Raw genomic sequence first — 18628 nt, forward strand, 5'->3', positions numbered from 1 at the left:
TCCGTTTTGGGTGTCTGCGTGTGGATGGACAGACAAAACCGGAGTTTTAAGGTCCGCAACGTCACTTTCCGCGACAAAAAAATGCTGACATCACGTGTGCGACCTGTGTTTACACTAGCCGGCATCATGGATGCCCTCGGAGCTGCGCTCTGTCACTACCCGATCCATCGTCCAAGCGCTTTCTGCTTGTTTGTTTTTGCAAGTGGAATTACTGCTCCTTGCAGAAGACCACAGACGAAGGATGAGGTTAAGAATGGGGGAAGTACTGCCACCTACAGGTCTGGCATGTCCTTAACAACGTATTTATCCGGGTACGTGTGGACAGAGTTTGTTTTTAAAACGCGGTGGTGTGGATGCAAGTTTTTGGAGGGGCGGATATTCGTTTTTAAAAAACCCGGCTACCTGTGGACTAGGCCTTAGTCATTTTTTAAATTTGTTTTGAAAATTAAATGTAGTTTATACTAATAATCTATACTGAAATTGATTCTATACTTTTTAGAATTATTTGTTTTACAATTCCCCTGGTATGCTAGATTGTTCATTTTTACATGTATAAAAAGAAGAAAAGAATATTTTGTCATAAGTATCGTTTCCACGTGTTTCAAAATTGATTGCAAAATAGATTTTAGGCTGTATCATCAATTCCTATAAGCTGGGTGACAATATGAATTCTTACACACAAATCAAAGCAATTGATTGAACAATATAAGGGTTTTAGGCTAAAGATGATCCTGTTTGAGACTGCTTGAATGTGCGTTTTGAAGGACAGATCAGGCTCTAGCCTAACACTCACATATTTAAGGATTTCTCTGAAAAGTAATTGAATAAGGTTTAGATGTATTTAAAATTAACTTATTACAAGTGTTGTACATTGTTAAAATTAAATGGAAGACACTCTTGAATTTCAATTAGGCTAGGTTTTGAGTCTGTGTAAGCAGAAGCATCAGCAAATACAGGTGCTGGTCATAATGTAATGCCAAATATAATATCATGACAAAGTAGATTTATTTTTTAATATAATATCATGACAAAGTAGATTTATTTTTTCAGGAATTCCATTTAAAAAGTGAAACTTGTATATAAGATTCAATTATTACATGAAGATTGATATATTTCAAATGTTTCTTTCTATAATTTTGATGATTATTACTGACAACTAGGGCCGGGACTTTAACGCGTTAATTACGATTAATTAATTAGAAAAAAATAACGAGCTAAAAAAAATTAACGCATTTAATCGCAGCTTGCATTTCAAGCACGGCGGAACCTTTGTCATTGCACGATTTCCTCGTAGACTGAATATCACTGACGCACACAACAATGCACAGTGCTAATGGCTACTAAAACGGAATAGTTGCCTTGCTTGGACTGATGCAGGATTTAGGATACAAGTCCGCCTCTTTTCTTAACTTGGAAAAAAAAAACTTCCAGACAACAACGGAGTCCGTGTCGCGGACATTTTTCAGAGATTTTTTTTTTTTTTTAACAAACTTTATTTGTTTTTGTCACAAATACATAGTCGCACTAACAAACATACATCAAATATACACACGAACAGACATCAGCTCATTAATTGACAAGAGGCACATAACAGATAATACAACCTTCCAAAAGGTACATTTTTTGATTGTTTTTGTTATGCAGGGTCAATCAGAAATAAACATTGAAGACTTATTAAAGTGAGTTCTGCCTTCTTATTTACAATTAACTTTATGGTGTTAACATATGAATGGAAGTCATTTAAGAAAACGCAAAAGTTAGGGAGAGATTTGGAGACCCTCGCTTTATGTATATGAAATTTCCCTAAAAGAAGCATTAAATTAATTATAAAACTTAACCTTTTATCATTACATTCAAACTTGATAATAACATCCTTAGATCTGATTTGGATAGTGTGTTTGGATTTAATCATAATGAAATTTTCCATATCTTTCCAAAATCCAGATGAGAGAGGACAATTATAAAATAAGTGTATGATAGTCTCTGAACCAGTGTGACAAAAGGTACATTTCTCATCCAGATCCTTGAACAATGATAATTTTTTGTTACATGGATAAATATTGTGTAAAATTTTGAAATTAAGTTCCCTTATCTTGTTTGAAATACAGTATTGAAAGTGAACCATCCATGCTTTCTTCCAATTTATATCAAACTGTGTGTTCCAGAAAAACTTTCCTTTGGGTGCCACTGTATCAGAACAACATAAAACCTTCCTTATATGCTGGTTTGAACATTTCTTGTCTAATAAATCAATACCCCCAACTTTTAGAGATGGCATCTGCAAACAAAATCTCTGATAAACAGAGTGTGCTCTCATTAACTCAACTATGCCTGAAGAAATGGCTCTCATGACCGAGGCAAATTCTCTGTATTTCACTGGAAAGTCCTTAGTTTTCAAAAAGTTTTCATAGGTATAAAGGCTTCCGTTATCATCAAATAAATCCGCAGCAAAAATGATGCCTTTCTCAACCCAATTAATTTTGTATAAGCTTTTGTTGTTTATGGTAATATTACCGTTATTCCATAATATTTCTTTGTGTGGGGAGAAATTATGTGTATGGCATAATTTCCATGCAAGTAAAGCCTGCTGGTGAAACATTGAAAGTTTCACTGGTAATTTAGAAATAATAAAGTTGCAACGTAACAGAAAATTTAACCCCCCTACCATTTTAAATATGTTGTGTGGAATAAAATTCCATAAAGATTCTGGCATTTCTAGACATTTTTTAATCCATTTGACTTTAAAGGTGTTGTTTAAGTGGAAAAAATTTAAGAGTTCTAAGCCCCCCCTTGCTCTTTCCAGATAGAGTATGTCTTTTTTTAGATGATGATACCTGTTCTTCCAGACAAAGTTTACAAATAAACTGTTAATTTCTTTACAAGTTGCATCATTAACATGAAGGGAGAGGGCGGGATATACTAACCTTGATATGCCTTCCGCTTTTGTTAACAACACCCTGCCAAAAATAGAGAGGTCCCTTTGCAGCCACATATTAAGAATCAAATGAGTTTTTTTAATCCTTGATTGCAGATTTAATGTTTGTCTCATCATTTTGTCTTTTATTATGTGAATTCCTAAATATCTAACAGTTTGTTTGATGGGAATATTGAACATATATTGGTCATTGGTCTCATATAAACATATAAAATTTCACTTTTATCAACATTTAGCTTCAGTCCTGAAGCTTCTGAAAATTCTCGTATTGCATGTAGAGCATTTGGTATCTGTGATTTATCTCTAAGAAACAAGACTGTGTCATCAGCCAGTTGGGACATCTTAACTTCTCTATTAAAAATTTCTAAACCATGAATATTTGGATTGTGTGAAATATTTAAAAACAAAAGTTCAGCGGCAATCAGAAACAAAAAGCAAGAAATTGGGCAGCCCTGTCGTACACCTCTTAATATTGGAAACCTCCCAGACATCTGTGGATATAAAATTATTGAGCTGTTTATATCTTTATAAAGCATTTCAATAACACTAATAAACGACTCTCCGAAACCTAAAATTTGAAGTGTTTGTAAAATGAAGGTGTGTTCAATCGAATCAAATGCCTTATAAAAGTCAAGGAAAATCATCAAAGCATTTGAGTGTATAAAATGTGAATAATCGATTAGATCCAACACTAGTCTAATATTAGAGCTAATGTGACGTTTGGGAAGAAATCCGTTCTGGTTTTCACTTATTATCTCACCTAAATCCTTTTTTAGTCTTTTCGCATACACCAAAGATAAAATTTTGTAATCAATATTTAAAAGTGAGATAGGTCTCCAATTTTCTATTTTTAAAGGATCTTTGTCTGTCTTAGGGAGCAGAGTTATAAGACCTTGTTTCATGGTTGTTGTCATTTCTTGCCTACTTATACATTCTTTGAACATCAGAAAAAGGTGACTACCAATTAATTCCCAAAAACAAAGATAGAATTCTACTGAGAGTCCGTCGCTACCAGGTGACTTTCCTAACTTCATTGAATGCAAAGCATCTGTAATTTCTGGAAATAAAAGCTCAGCATCACAAGAGTCTTTAAAGGCCTCCGATATCAGAGGTGTAAACATCCTAATATGATTTAAGAATCTGTCACAATTAGTCTGATTAAATTTTGTAGAATACAAATCACTGTAAAATGAGGTAGTATAACTGGCGATCATAGCAGGGTCTGAGTTTATTATACCATTAATATTAAGAGCCACAATGTTGTTTCTTTTCCTGTTTCTTTTTTCTAGAGCAAAAAAGTAACTAGAATTTTTCTCTCCTTTCTCTAACCACTTAGCTCTAGACCTTATGAATGCACCCTTAGCTAAATTGACATACATTTTATCAAGTTCATCTTTTAGATTGGACAGAACTCTTAATTCACTTTCAGACAAGTCTTGCTTAGATATTAGGGGCTCTAATTTAACAATTAAATGTTGCATTTTATTTGTGTTCTGTTTCTGTATTTCTTTACATCGTTTTATTGCTGTTTCCCGAACCTTATATTTGAAAAACTCCCACTTTTGAATTGGATCCATCTCTCTTTCCTTAAAAATTTTCTCAACCAAAAATGAAACACTTTCCTTAAAATTTCTATCTTCCAAAAGGTCATTGTTAAATTTCCAATAGCCCCTAATACTTGGTCGTTCTTTAACTCCTTTTAATCTAAGATTTATTAATTTATGATCAGATAATGGGGCATGTGAGTGAGAAATGTCTGTGACATATTGTAATCCATGTGTAGACATTAACCATAAATCTATTCGTGACTGGGAACTCCTGCTAGAATTGGACCACGTATATTGTGTAGCGTCAGGGTTCATATATCTCCACACATCTGTAAGCTGGTAATTTGCGCTCAAAAATTCAGTAGGTTTGAAACTTATTGATGTAAACCTTGGAGGAAGCCGGTCCACAATATCATCTGAAACATCATTAAAGTCACCTCCAATAATTAAAATGGGGTTATTGTATTTTGCTTTCAAAAAATCCAACTTTAAAGAAAATTCCTGAAAAACAGTTCTTGCATGAGATGAATTATTTGGGCCATAAACATTTCCAATAATAAAATGTTGGTTATCCAATTTCACAGCCAACATAAGCCAGCGACCTTCATTTGACATTACAGACTGCAGTATGTCACCACAAAATCTATTTAACAGAATTGCCGTGCCAGCAGAGTGATTTGAGCCATGAGAAAAAAATATGGAATCCCCCCATTGTGACTTCCAAAACTTTTCATCATCCTTGCATGAATGAGTCTCCTGCAGAAAAACGAAGTCTGCATTGCAGTTCCTACAAAATATGAAAATTGCCTTTCTTTTTGTGATTTCCCGTAGACCCCTAACATTAAGTGAACAAACATTTAGTGCCTTAAAACTAAAACCTGCCATATTTGAACAAATTGCTGATGTCAATAACAATCACCGAGAAGAAAAAAGATGAAGAAAAAAGAAAAATAATAAAAGAATAGTACTTACGAACCTTTAACCTTAACTGCAAGTACCCATTTGCTTTATGCACATTTTTTAAACCTTTTTCAAGTATTAACTGAAAATAATTTTACCAGCATCCATCGTCACACAGCTTTAAATCAACATCTAGCGAGTAACTTTTTTCCCTTCTATGTAAGCATGAGGGCCTCTAAAGCCAGCACGCTTTCCTTGCTTTCTAGCTTCCTCCACTATCGGCCACAACCGATTTCGCTCCATCCGGTCAGCCTGTGTCAGATCTTCCTTCAGGAACAGTTTCTTCTCTTTAAGTGTGTTGTTGTCACGGGATACCTTCCAGATCTTGTTTCTGAAAGCTCGCATAGTGAACTGAATAATGACAGGTCGAGTGGAATTGTCCCGGACTACACCAACCCTGTGCACAGTATCAACAAGGAAATCCAACTTTTCTTTATCCTCTGGTGCAAGCGCAACGAAGAGCTTCATTATCTCCTCTCTGATGTTTTCCCCCGGTGTTTCTTTCTTGCCATACAGCCGCAGGTTCCATCGTCTGCTGTATCGTTCGGCATCATCACTTCTTTGCTGCTCCTTAACCAACTGCTCCGATACATCTTTAATCATGTTTTCGTTCTTCTGTACATGCATTTCAACTGCTTTTAGCTGATCACAGACATTTGCGATAACTTCTGTATTTTTAGTTATTTTTTGCTCTAGCGCTGCAATGCGGCCAGATAGTTCCATTACGGCTTTCAAGATGTCATCGTTAGATGTTCCTTCAGGTGAGATGTTAGCTGATTTTGCTTTTTTTGTATCAGGGCTCTTTGTGGGTGTAACAGGTAGTGGAGTGAAAGCAGCATCAAAGTCCTGCATACCTCGTTGCAGTAAAGAGGCTTCCTCTTTGGAATTTTTCGGTCCTCTTTTTGCCATTTCAAAAGATTGAGCTGAGATGACTGTAAGCTAGCCAGCTAGAAACAGTCGACGTGGAGGTGAGTATCCTTTCAGTAACAAGTTCTTCTTCCTCTTATCTTATGCATAAACGATTCCTTGAACAACAATGCCGGTAATATATGGTTTATTTGCCTTTGTTAACGTGGTACAACTCACAGTCACGGAGCTCCTCACAACACCTCCGCACTGGTCGCCATCTTGAGCCCAGTCCGACATTTTTCAGAGATCGTCTCTGCTGCAGCTGCCGGGTGGCACAGGAAACTTTACAAAAGTTGTGGTAAGCTATATTTTTAACATTTACGTAACATCTGTGCAGCGCTGAAAGCACCAGCCAGAATAATTCTGTGCCCTAACAGTAGTTTATGAAAGTAGTCAGACAAACGAGAGGCACCTGGCTGCCGCTGGGAGAACGCTCCGTGTTCTCACTCATAGGCGTCATTTTAACCGGGGACGCCGGGGACATGTCCCCGGCAAAATTTGTGATTGGCAGCTGTGTCCCCCCCACTTTCAAAAACGCCTGCTGATGAGGATTTTTGTTTTACCAGCTCAGATCTTATCCAGGGGTCGGCACCCTGTTCCCATCAAAGAACCATTATTACCCGTTTCCCACGGTAATTTTGGACGGACCTTAATAAGCAGTGACTTAAGTGAAGCAGGCAGGTCGCGCTAGAAAATTTCGTTTAAAAAGATGTCATAAATGTGTTCCCCCGTCATTTTTATTACTAAAATATGAAGTAAAAACTCACAATTTAATTTTCATTCATTTGTCACTAATATGTAGTCTACACCCGTGCGTTAAGTGGACCATCTTCCAGTAAACGCAAAGCATCCAGTCCACCTCTCCAAATGCGTAAAATGTGCATCAGCCGCTAGTTAGGCGCGCGCGCACCATCAGCTGATCAGCCCAGACAAGAGCAGAGCGACTAGAGAAAGAATAGAGGATAATTGTGTCTGGATGTGGATGGAGATTACATTTTACAGCAGCCTGATCATCATTTAAATACGTAAACCATCACCTGTCTTCTAGTCCACGCTATCAGCATTATTTTATATTTTAATTGGTGTGTGTGTGTGTGTGTGTGTGTGTGTGTGTGTGTGTGTGTGTGTGTGTGAGTGAGTGAGTGAGTGAGTGAGTGAGTGAGTGAGTGAGTGAGTGTGTGTGTGTGTGTGTGTGTTTTCCACTTCAAACACTGGTCTAACCAACCAGACCAGCGTGTCCAGTAACACATTAATGTTACAATTAAACAGTTTCACTTCATGTAGGCTAGGAACATTTCACCTGCCGTGGCCCGACCGCTTCTGCTCCACATAAACTTTGTGCGTGATCAAATGTCTCTACGCTTCATGCGGAAGACGGGAACAAGCGCTGTTCAGCCAAAGTTTCATAATTTCATAAAAAGAACATTTTCCAAGTGACACATCCCTCAGAGAGACCGGGTTTCCAGAACGCTTCAGTGGGAGGAAATCATCGCATGCGCGTGGTTCTGCACTGCGCTGCACTGCGAACCCCAGATCTTCAGCTCACTGTCCACCGGGGGCGCTCCTAGCCGCGCTGAACACAGTGTCCAGTATAAAGCTCTGATGTTCTGATGGGAATATTTTACCTCCGCGTGTGCGTTAACGATTAAAATGTCAGCTCATCCATGAGCATCCGTGTGCGTCGGGGTAATTTTTTCAAACCAAGCAACATCCTTGAGTTCATCTGTCAAAATAAACAGTCAAATGGAAATATATGTAACCTGCCGTTTAACTGTTTTGCCTTCCTGTGAAGATTGTTGCAAAGAGAAACAATTAAACTTGATTAACCCCAGAGCCACGCAGAGAACCATGCAGTGCGCATGCGGGAAGATTCCTCCCACTGAAGCGAGTGTTTTCCAAACCCTGTCTCTCAGAGAGACTTGTCACTTAGAAAATGTTCCCTGATGATGAAACTTTGGCTGAATAGCGCTTGTTCCTGGCTCCAATGTGGCGACACATCCAGGAGCCGTCTGAGGAGAAGCCCAGAATCTCACATCCTCTTCAGCTCATAAAGTGCCTATATGATTACGCACAAGCGTGACCGGTCAACCACCGCAGACCGGGTTGGACCTGTTCAGGTTTACGCAGACAATCTTTACATTTAGAATTGGCAAACAGGTGTAAAATTAATGCAGTAAAATATAAAGCATTTTATTTAAATATCAATTTATTATTTTACAAGCACAGAGAGTTGCATCGGATGGAAGAGCCGCATGCGGCTCCAGAGCCGCGGATTGCCGACCCCTGTGCTAGCCTACTTTATTGTCCCCAGCAATTTTTAAACCCCACTCAAGTGTATGGTTATTGTCCCCAGCAATTCTGAAAACAAACTGACGCCCTTGTTCTCACTACTCTGTAAACAATCACAAACAACGTGTCTTAAAGTTGAAAACAGAAGTTTGTTAAAACAGAAACACTCTGAAACTTTTCTGATGATTTTCTAAACAATTCTGTCGGGGAATTATATGTTTCTGAGACGAGTCTCTTCTAAACATCACATGCATTACTATCATTAAGCAGCGAGGTGTGTTGAAGCTGTCATCAGCTAAGAGGCGGATGCTTAAGTGTATAAGGGGCAGCGAGGAACGAGGAAGTTGTGATCAGACTGGAGATCACACCAGATTCGCTGCTGCAGGTGTGAATCTGCGGGTCTGCAGCATCCCCTTCTTAACGTGACATCAGAACTTCCCATGTAAGGAAGGCCCGCTCACCTGTTCGTCACATCATTTCCTTGCCATGATCTTTCATCTTCCCATCATCCTCCAGTCATCCAACTGGAACCAGTTAGTGTTCCTGATCATTCTCAGAATATGTCACGCCTGCTCTGGTGTTAAAAGTTAGTACATTTAAGTCCTAGATCATATTTGTGCCTGTTCTACTGCCATTTTGAAGGATTATTATATATATGTGTGTTTTTACTACATTATGAGTAGAAATGCTAATAAAAACTCCCAATTATACAAACAAGTAAAACTGGAAATATTAGAATCTGGTGCAAAGTCAAATTTATTTCAGTCATTCATCTAGACAGAGAGACTATTTAAAGGCTCAGGAACCCTGTGCAGGTGTTTTCTATTTGTAATTATAAATTTTAGTTGATTTGGGTTTTGTTTCATATCACACAGTGACGTTTGAATAATTAAAATGCATTTTTCTATTAAAAGCTTTAGTTTACAGTAATAATCATGTCTAATGTTTGATTCTCTGTCTCATAATTTTAATTAAAAGTTTTACTTTGAGAGCACATTTTCCTGAACGATTAAAATGCGATTAATTGAGATTAATTAATTAATTACAAAGCCTGTAATTAATTAGATTAAAATTTTTAATCAAGTCCCAGCCCTACTGACAACTAATGAAAATCCGGGAAAATCCCAAGGCGTTCCCTGGCCAGCCAACAGAATTAGTCTCTCCAGCATGTTCTACTTCTACCTTTAGGTGTCTTCCCAGTTGGACGTGTCCAGAAAACCACACCAGGGAGGCGTACAGAAGTCTTCCTGAACAGATCCTCAACCCACCTCAGCTGGCTCTTCTCGACCCAGAGAAGTAGCGTGTCTACTCCAAGCCCTTCCGGGATGACTGGTCCGCAACCACATTCAGGGGGTTGGTGTCATGATCTGAGGTGAATGGCCATCAGCTAACAACTTGTTGAGCTTGACTGCAGGTGAGCGGTGACGAGCAGGGACAGGTGCAGCTGCTTTCAATCAATGAGGACGGCCTATATAAAGAGCAGGCAGACAACTTCAAATTGGGGCTGAACAATATATCAAAAAATTATCGTCATCAGGATAACAGGACGTGCGATAGGCCCATCGCAAAGCAAGCCAAAAACGGTGATAAATGTTTGGTTCAAACATTTCCATCCATGACATACATCAGCTTTTTGTAAACCAGCTCTGTTTTTTATGCGGAAGTATTATTTGACTAATCAAATGTAGACCCTTCTGATATGCGGCCAATCAAATGGGTCCATTCACGTGATACGCCCGCCCCCTACATAGACCCTTAGGATGGAAGAACACCCGAACTGAGCTAGCAGCACCGTTCCCTTGTTCGTCATTCTGGCTCAGAGCAACGAATGCACTTTGTGCTGATGTTTCTGGAATCAGCGCTGCCTTCAAACGTGAAAGTGAGTCCGCTTGGTGTTGCTAATCATTTTTACCGGGCTGACTCCAGCACGTGCCGGTGAACCAACCCACCTTCATGTCGCTAGTGTTCCACCGGGTGGTGATGTTAGCCCCAGGCTCCGGTTAGCTTCTAGCTAAAAGGCTACAGCACTCTCCTCCCAGCCCCACCCTGCTAAAGAGGGTCTGGAAAAGTTCCCCCACACATCAAAGTGATTTTTCCTTTATGAGCTTTTATAACCTTGTTAATCAGGATAGTTGATTTGCTGCTGCACATAAACTGTCAGTCAGAAGCTCTGCTAGCCGGTTATCTTAGAGGAGCTAGCTGAATTTGTTAGCTTGTTATCAGAATCATACTTGGAGTTTCATCATCTGAGCTGCTTTTTAAGATTGAGGTAAACTTGTTCAATTTGGAGTTAAAACCAAACATTTTCACATATTTTCCATGTAGTTTTTTTGCCAGTTCCTCTTCTGAAAGATAGACAATTGTTTTTCTCTCAGAAAATGTTCAGTGGCAATGAGAGAATTTGCTGTTGCATTTAAGTGATGTTAACTATTATTTAACATTTAAACTTATTTTCAGATGTTTTTATTTATTCTAAAAACCCTGGTAAGGGATGTTTTTCTGTATTTGGAGCATCAGAAAAAGTTTTATGGTGGAGGTGATGTTTTAAAGTCACTGAGAAACTGCATGCATGAAGTTTGTTGTTTTGCTGCTAATACAGTAGCAGGTGCAGCTGCATATTTTGCAATAAAAATGTTATGTTGTAATGGAATTCATGCATTAGTTTTTGTTTGCTTTGAACCCAGAGCAGACATCACACGCCAGACGACATCAACACTGCATACTTTAGTATACTTTTCATCACTTGCCTTCTTCCCCTGGGAAATATTTTCCGTAAATTTGGCATTCATTTTCATTGTTACGCGGATGACACCCAGCTCTATGTATCTTCCAAACCCTCCTCTTCACTTTCTCCTTACTCCCTCACCAATTGTTTATCTGAAATCAAAGACTGGTGTCATGTTCTTCGGGTGGAGATGGCAGACCATGTGTGGTGGTGGGTTTGAGGAGGCAGAAGAGCAGGCAACGGATGAAAAAATAAAAATGATTTAATTGTAGAACGGGAGCGACAGGACAAACGAACAAGCACAAAACGACAATCAGGAACACATGGGCAGAGCAATGAGGGACAGGTGAGAACAATAAGGGTAATCAAGGCAGGAGAGACACAGTCAGGGAGGCCGGGGTGGATCATGACAGTTACCCCCCCCCCCCTTAAGGGGCGGATACCAGATGCCCACAAGCCACATAGCACAGGAGACTCGGGAACGAATGGACTAGACTCGGGTACACGTGACCAGGGAACACAGAAGACGTGACCGGGGAACAAAGGACTCAGTCCGGAGCTGCGGAGCAGGGGCCTCTGGGATCAGGCGGCACAACTCCGACTTACAAAAGTCTCCACGAACTCAGACCAGGGTCGCGGAGCAGGGGCCTCTCGGATCAGGCGGCACAACTCTGACCCACGAAGGGTCTCTCGAGCTTGGACCAGGAAACTCGGACTTGAAGACTTGACTTGGGACGGACCAGGAAACTCGAACACTCGGGACCAGGAAACTCAGACTCGAACACTTGACTTGACTCGACACCAGGACACTCGAACACTTGACTTGACTCGACACCAGGAAACTCGAACACTTGACTTGACTCGACACCAGGAAACTCGAACACTTGACTTGACTCAACACCAGGAAACTCGAACACTTGACACCAGGAAACTCGAACACTTAACTTGACACCAGGAAACTCGAACACTTGACTTGACACCAGGAAACTCGAACACTTAACTTGACACCAGGAAACTCGAACACTTGACTTTACACCAGGAAACTCGAACACTTGACTTGACACCAGGAAACTCGAACACTCGACACCAGGAGACCGGAAGACTTGACCAGGAACACACTCGAAGACTTGACCAGGATCACACTCGAAGACTTGACCAGGAACACGAAGACTTGACCAGGAACACAAAGACTTGACCAGGAACACTAAACAAACTGCAGCAGCAGGCGTGGGACCCAGCAGGAACTTCAGCAGCAGGCATAGGACCCAGCAGGAACTGCCGCGTGGAGGACCTGCAAGCGTGGACCAGGAAGTGGGACGATAACCGTAAGAGCGACGCGAGGGAACCAGGAGCGGCAGCAGGTACTCGACCACAGTTCTGAGCAGGTGCACACCGTGACTCGACAGGATCCTCGGGCAGGCTCGGGTGAAGGGAAGCAGACCACGGAGCAGGAAGACCAGCCCTACCACCCCGGAGAATGATGGCGTGCGTAGGGGGTTTTACCTCCATCAGAGTACTCCAGGAACAGCAGCTTCCGTGACGAACAGGACGGGGCGAAACAGCAGGAGAAGAGAATGACCCCGACCATCCCGAAACAGCTAGGATGCGCCGGAATCTCCCAGAGGGCTCGACCACCCCGAAAACAGGTAGGATGCGCTGAAAAACCAAAAAACTCCAGGCCGAAATCTCCCTCCGCTGAAAGGGAACAAAAAGAAAAATAATCCTCAAGAAACAGGTGTTAGCTCACCACAGGTCCAGGTTTGGTCGGATCATTCTGTCATGTTCTTCGGGTGGAGATGGCAGACCATGTGTGGTGGTGGGTTTCAGGAGGCAGAAGAGCAGGCAACGGATGAAAAAATAAAAATGATTTAATTGTAGAACGGGAGCGACAGGACAAACGAACAAGCACAAAACGACAATGATCCGACGAAGACAGCAACAAGGAGGGAGGTATAAATACACAAGGGAATCAGGAACACATGGGCAGAGCAATGAGGGACAGGTGAGAACAATAAGGGTAATCAAGGCAGGAGAGACACAGTCAGGGAGGCCAGGGTGGATCATGACAACTGGTTCACATCAAACTTTCTCAAACTCAACAGTGATAAAACAGAAATGTTACTGGTCGGCACTAAATCTTTAGTATCCAAAATCCACAGCTTTACACTTCCTGTCGATAACTCCTTAGTTTCCCCCTCCCCTCAGGTTGAGTCTGGGTGTCATCCTCGACTCCTCACTATCCTTCCAGTCCCACATAAACAATATTACCCGATCTGCCTACTTCCATCTACGTAACATTAACCGCCTACGCCCCTCCCTCACTACTCACTCGGTCGCCATCCTTGTCCACAGCCTCATCACTTCCCGTATTGACTACTGCAACTCTCTTCTCTTCGGTCTTCCTCACAAATCCCTCCATAAACTCCAACTTCTCCAGAACTCGGCAGCCCGCATCATTTCCAGAACTCCCTCCTTCCACCACATCACCCCTGTTCTTCAGCAGCTCCACTGGCTCCCAGTCACTTCCAGAATCCAATTCAAAATTCTGCTATATACATTCAAAGCCATCCATAACCTAGCTCCACCGTACCTCTCAGACCTCCTTCATCCTTCAACCTCCACCTGTTCCCTCAGGTCCTCCTCCTCCATTCACCTCTCTGTCCCACCTTTCCGTCTGGTCACTACAGGGAGCAGGGCCTTCAGTCGCTCTGCTCCCCAGCTCTGGAACTCACTCCCTCCTGACCTCCGTAACATTGATTCCCTCACTCTCTATAAAACCAGACTCAAAACCCACCTGTTCCGTCTAGCATTCCAATAGTTACTCTCTTTGCTCCAATCTGTCTGTTTTATGCTGTTCTATCTTTTATTGTTGTGTATTTTATCTCTGTAAAGTGTCCTTGAGTGTTCAGAAAGGCGCTGTTGAAATAAAATGTATTATTATTATTATTATTATTTGTTCATTTATCGCAAGTAATATAGATTTCGCAATATTAAGCACTGTTATCGAATATCGCAGGTTTTCCTAATATCGTGCTGCCCTACTTCAAATAAAATCAAATCAACTTTATTTATAAAGCGCTTTAACATGCCCAAAACGGACAAACAAAGTGCTGTACACCAATAACAAGCACAACAATAAAACAGACATATAACCATTTAAAATACAATAAGAAATCCCGAGTACAAGTTCGCAATCCATATCAGTCCTGTTTCCAGAATCAGATCCAGACACATTCAAAGTGATGCTGCCCACGCAATCCCAACTTCAATGTCCAAATACCAACGAGAACAGATGTGTTTTTAGTCGGCTTTTAAAGGTCTCCAGTGATTTGGCCTGCTTTACGTCGGCTGGCAGCTCATTCCAAAGACTTGGTCCGAGCACTGAAAAGGCACGACTCCCACGAGACTTCAAGGTGTACCTGGGCACAGTTAATAGTCTCTGGTCAGATGACCTAAGAGAACGCTCCGGGACATGTCGGTGGATGATGTCAGGAAGGTATTTAGGTGCCCCTGAGTTTAACGCCTTAAACACAAACAGGATTACCTTAAACCTGATTCGATAGGAGACAGGGAGCCAATGCAAAGCACGTAGGACTGGTGTAGTATGTTCAGACCTCCTGGTAGATCTTAACAACCAAGCAGCCGAGTTCTGAACCGCCTGGAGGCGTGCTATTGGAGCTTGCCTAAACCCCGCATATAGCGAGTTGCAATAATCCAGCCTGCAGGTAACAAAGAAATGGATCACAGTTTCCAAATGACTATGTGACAGAAATGGCTTAATTTTCGCTATACGGCATAGATGAAAGAAGCAAGATCTCATGATTCTGTTCACTTGAGCATCAAATCTGAGCTCTGCGTCCAACTTTACCCCTAGGTTAGTGACCACCGCCTTCTGATGCGGTGCCAGTGTGTAAAAATCAAGCCCTTGGGCACCTCCTACAGACTTTGGTGGAGTAAACAGAATTACTTCAGTCTTGTGTTTGTTGAAACACAAGTAGTTCTGAGCCAACCATAGCTTGATGTCCTCCAGGCAGTCCAACAAAGGTTGAATGGTGCATAAACCACCACACCTAATTGGAAAAATTATGGAATAACACGCCATGTTTGCGGAATAGGTCACCGAGGGGTAGGAGATATGGGGAGAAAAAAGTGGGGCCAAAATCGATCCCTGGGGCACTCCCCAAGGCAGCTCAGCCAGGTCGGAGGAACAGTCCCCCAACCTCACACAAAAACTCTTCCCTGTCAAGTAGGATCTTATCCACTTAAGTGCCTGGCCCATAATGCCCACAGACCACTCCAGCCGGTTTACTTCAAGAGACAACTTCAAGAGACAATATGATTAGATACTTTGGGTACAACCAAGTGGATAGTCTAAAGCCAAATTTCGAGTCTTCTAACGCCTTAAGTTCACCACCTCCTCAGAACTGCCTCTCTGCTACCCACTGTAGTGACATGAACGGCCTCATTTGTGACCCAAAGGTCACACTTCCCCAGCTAGGTCGAGCTGGGTCAAGCTGTACTTCTGTCCACAGATTATACATCACAGGATGTTTAAAAAAAACAGGAATGTGACTCATAAATACACAATTTTTAAAGATGTATTTTTAAATAAACTGTCATTTTTTTATTTATCTGCCCATAAACCATCATTGTGTAAGGAAGCAAACGGGTAAGAAACATGCAAATGCATTTAAAAAACTCGTTCTTTGTATGCACCTTCTCATAACAGGTCATGCAAATCTCGGCTGGCATCTTTTTGGCACTACACCTGTTAAAATGCGCCCACCTAATTAAATTCTATTATATTAACACAAACAATGAACGTTACCGTGTTTAGTTTGACAGCATCAACACTGTAATCGTTTTTACAATAAGTTACTCATCAAAGCGGTTAATTTCACAGTGTATGTTGCACACACAGTCTCCAATCAACCCAACATGCACGTTTTGGTCTACATGAGGAGATCTCTATGCAGAACAAATGCAGTCTGCGAGGCAACAGAGCTGCTAACTTTGCTGCCCACAAAGTTTTATATTGAAAAAGGTAATGCAAACAATAAAAATATTTTACCTGTTTAACAATGAAAAAACACATTTCCTATTTAAGAAGCGTGTGTCTTTGAACCCACTCATACCGCCTGCAGAAGTCTGCTTCTGCGCAGCGGTCAGATCTCATTCAAGCTGAGGTGCCAAAAGCAGTTTAAGACCGTTTTAAACAGTTTTGTAGTAACAACTGTGGGGCTGAGCAAACTGCCACGCATGGACGTAATTTTCACTTTAGAAGTGGGGGGGACACGGGGGGGTGGGGGTGGGGGGGGATCTTTACAGTATGTTCTAATGGGAAACAGGCTTCAACACAAACTGTTGTTTTCTGCTTGGTCCTAGAGCTCAACCAGTGTCAATTAATATAGCGTAATATTGTTTTTGGATGGTAAAAAGTGCAGGGGTCAAACCTTGACTTTGGAAAAAGTGGGGGGGGCATGTCCCCCCTGTCCCCCCCCCCCAAAATTACGTCCATGCTGCCACGTGTTCAGGACAAAACAAATGTTTCGTTTTTAATATCATTTCCTGCTTCCTCTACCAAACCCGTTACTAAATGTGAGTATCGTTGCGTAAACGTGACTAAACCCAGCAGCAGAAACACCTCCCACCTGTTCTTGGCTGCTGCTGCTGATAACAGACAGAAGGTTCCTCACCGTTCGGCTGGCCGTGGCGGGAAGCTGCAGGTCCAGGAGCCGGTGCGTATTCACGGCCTGAGCGCTGTCGCTCAACGCGGAGGCTGTGGACAGCGTGTCCGTGGCGCGCGCCGCGGAGCAGATCACCTCGCGCTCTCCGCAGGAGGTGTTGCTGCTCCTCTCGCCGTCCATCGCTCCCTCCGTTCTCCTCACGCGCTGTGTCTGCAGGAGGCGGGAGGAAGATGGTTTGAGCAGGTGAATCTAAACCGGCTGTTCCATAAAAGTAAAAACAGGTGTTTTTGTTTTATATGAAATTTATTTGCATATAGTTTAAATAAGCTATAAATTTTAGATGATTTCTAACTAAAAGCATCTGAAACGCCAAATAACCCTCGGACCTAAAATTTGCCCACGTCACATCTGAGCCTCAGAGGTCTTAAATCCCGATATTTGGATATCTCTCCTCTGATTGGCTAACATCAATATACCACTGACTCTGCTCTGCAAGTAGATGTTCTATCTCCACAAATCTTCAGGTCCGGATCAATGGAACCAGCTGTAGAACTCCCAGTCATGAACGTCTCCAGGTGGATCCACGTGCCGCTCTGCAGGTGAAGAGCAAGATCACCGTGGTGCTGGGGTTCATAAGAGAACACAGGAGATTTGGCTCTTTAGGTCAGTTCTCTGCTAAAACTCATTATGGTGATTATAAAATCACTTGATGGGGTTTAAACCCACCAGAAACAAATTACATAATGAGGACAAAGTGCCTGACTGAGAATGAAGCAGCAGTCAGATCCAGAGCCTAAAGTTTAAATCCTCTGAAAGCGTTCGTTTACTCTCAGCAGGAAAAGAAAACATTAAATAAAAACGGTTAAATGCATGTGTCCCCTCAGAGTCAAAAACAAAACGCTCTGTCAAACGCGTGATGTTTTCAGGCCTGAACCAGTGATGTGAGGATGTCTTGTGTCTGAATCACATGAAAAAGATCTCTTCTAAACAAGCTTCAAACATGAAAACACAGTCTGTGGTTTGTTTCAGGTTAGTGTTGATCTTTATTTACTCCAAACATAAAAACACATTTTCTCTCTCAGCTCCACGAACTCATCTTGTAGAAAATATCTGGATTAAGGATTTCTGCTTGCAGCTGCAGGACTGATGTTCTGGGTCAACCTGACTTCCTGTTTGAGAAACAAAAGGTTTAAAATGAAATGCATTTGGGATGTTTGAGGGTTATTTATTTTCCAAAGCCAAAAATCACCAGATTTACATGAGGAGAGATGTGTAAAAAAGCTTTGATCTTTCCTTCCTCCACTTTAAATTCCCTGACAGGAGCCTCAATCACTTCAGTTCTGACCCAAATCTGTGCCGTTTGGTAACGCTCGCTTAGCAAAAGAGGTACGTATTCAGGTGTTAAACTGGATCAGAGAGGTGAGTTTCATAATAAATGTCAGTCAGGTGGAAGTGGCATGCCGATGCCCTCTAGGCGCCCCTTTGACGCCTGTGCTCGGCAGCCTCGCCTCTGTCAGTATTCCCCAGGGCAGCTGTGGCTACATCGTAGCTCATCCCCACCAGTGTGTGAATGTGT

The 18628-nt window shown here is 41.7% G+C and overlaps 1 protein-coding gene across 1 annotated transcript in view; it reads right to left on the reverse strand.

The window, feature by feature from the left end:
* Positions 1-17444, reverse strand: part of LOC107372404 (melanopsin-A) — a 66088-nt gene extending 48644 nt beyond the window's left edge. Inside the window, exon 1 of the mRNA XM_015940634.3 lies at positions 17062-17444. Coding sequence (XP_015796120.3) covers positions 17062-17232 — 171 coding nt within the window. The 5' untranslated portion in view covers positions 17233-17444. The remainder of the gene's footprint in view (positions 1-17061) is intronic.
* Positions 17445-18628: the final 1184 nt, after the last annotated feature.

The sequence above is a fragment of the Nothobranchius furzeri genome, chromosome 12, assembly GCF_043380555.1.
Source record: "Nothobranchius furzeri strain GRZ-AD chromosome 12, NfurGRZ-RIMD1, whole genome shotgun sequence".
NCBI classification, from domain to species: domain Eukaryota; kingdom Metazoa; phylum Chordata; class Actinopteri; order Cyprinodontiformes; family Nothobranchiidae; genus Nothobranchius; species Nothobranchius furzeri.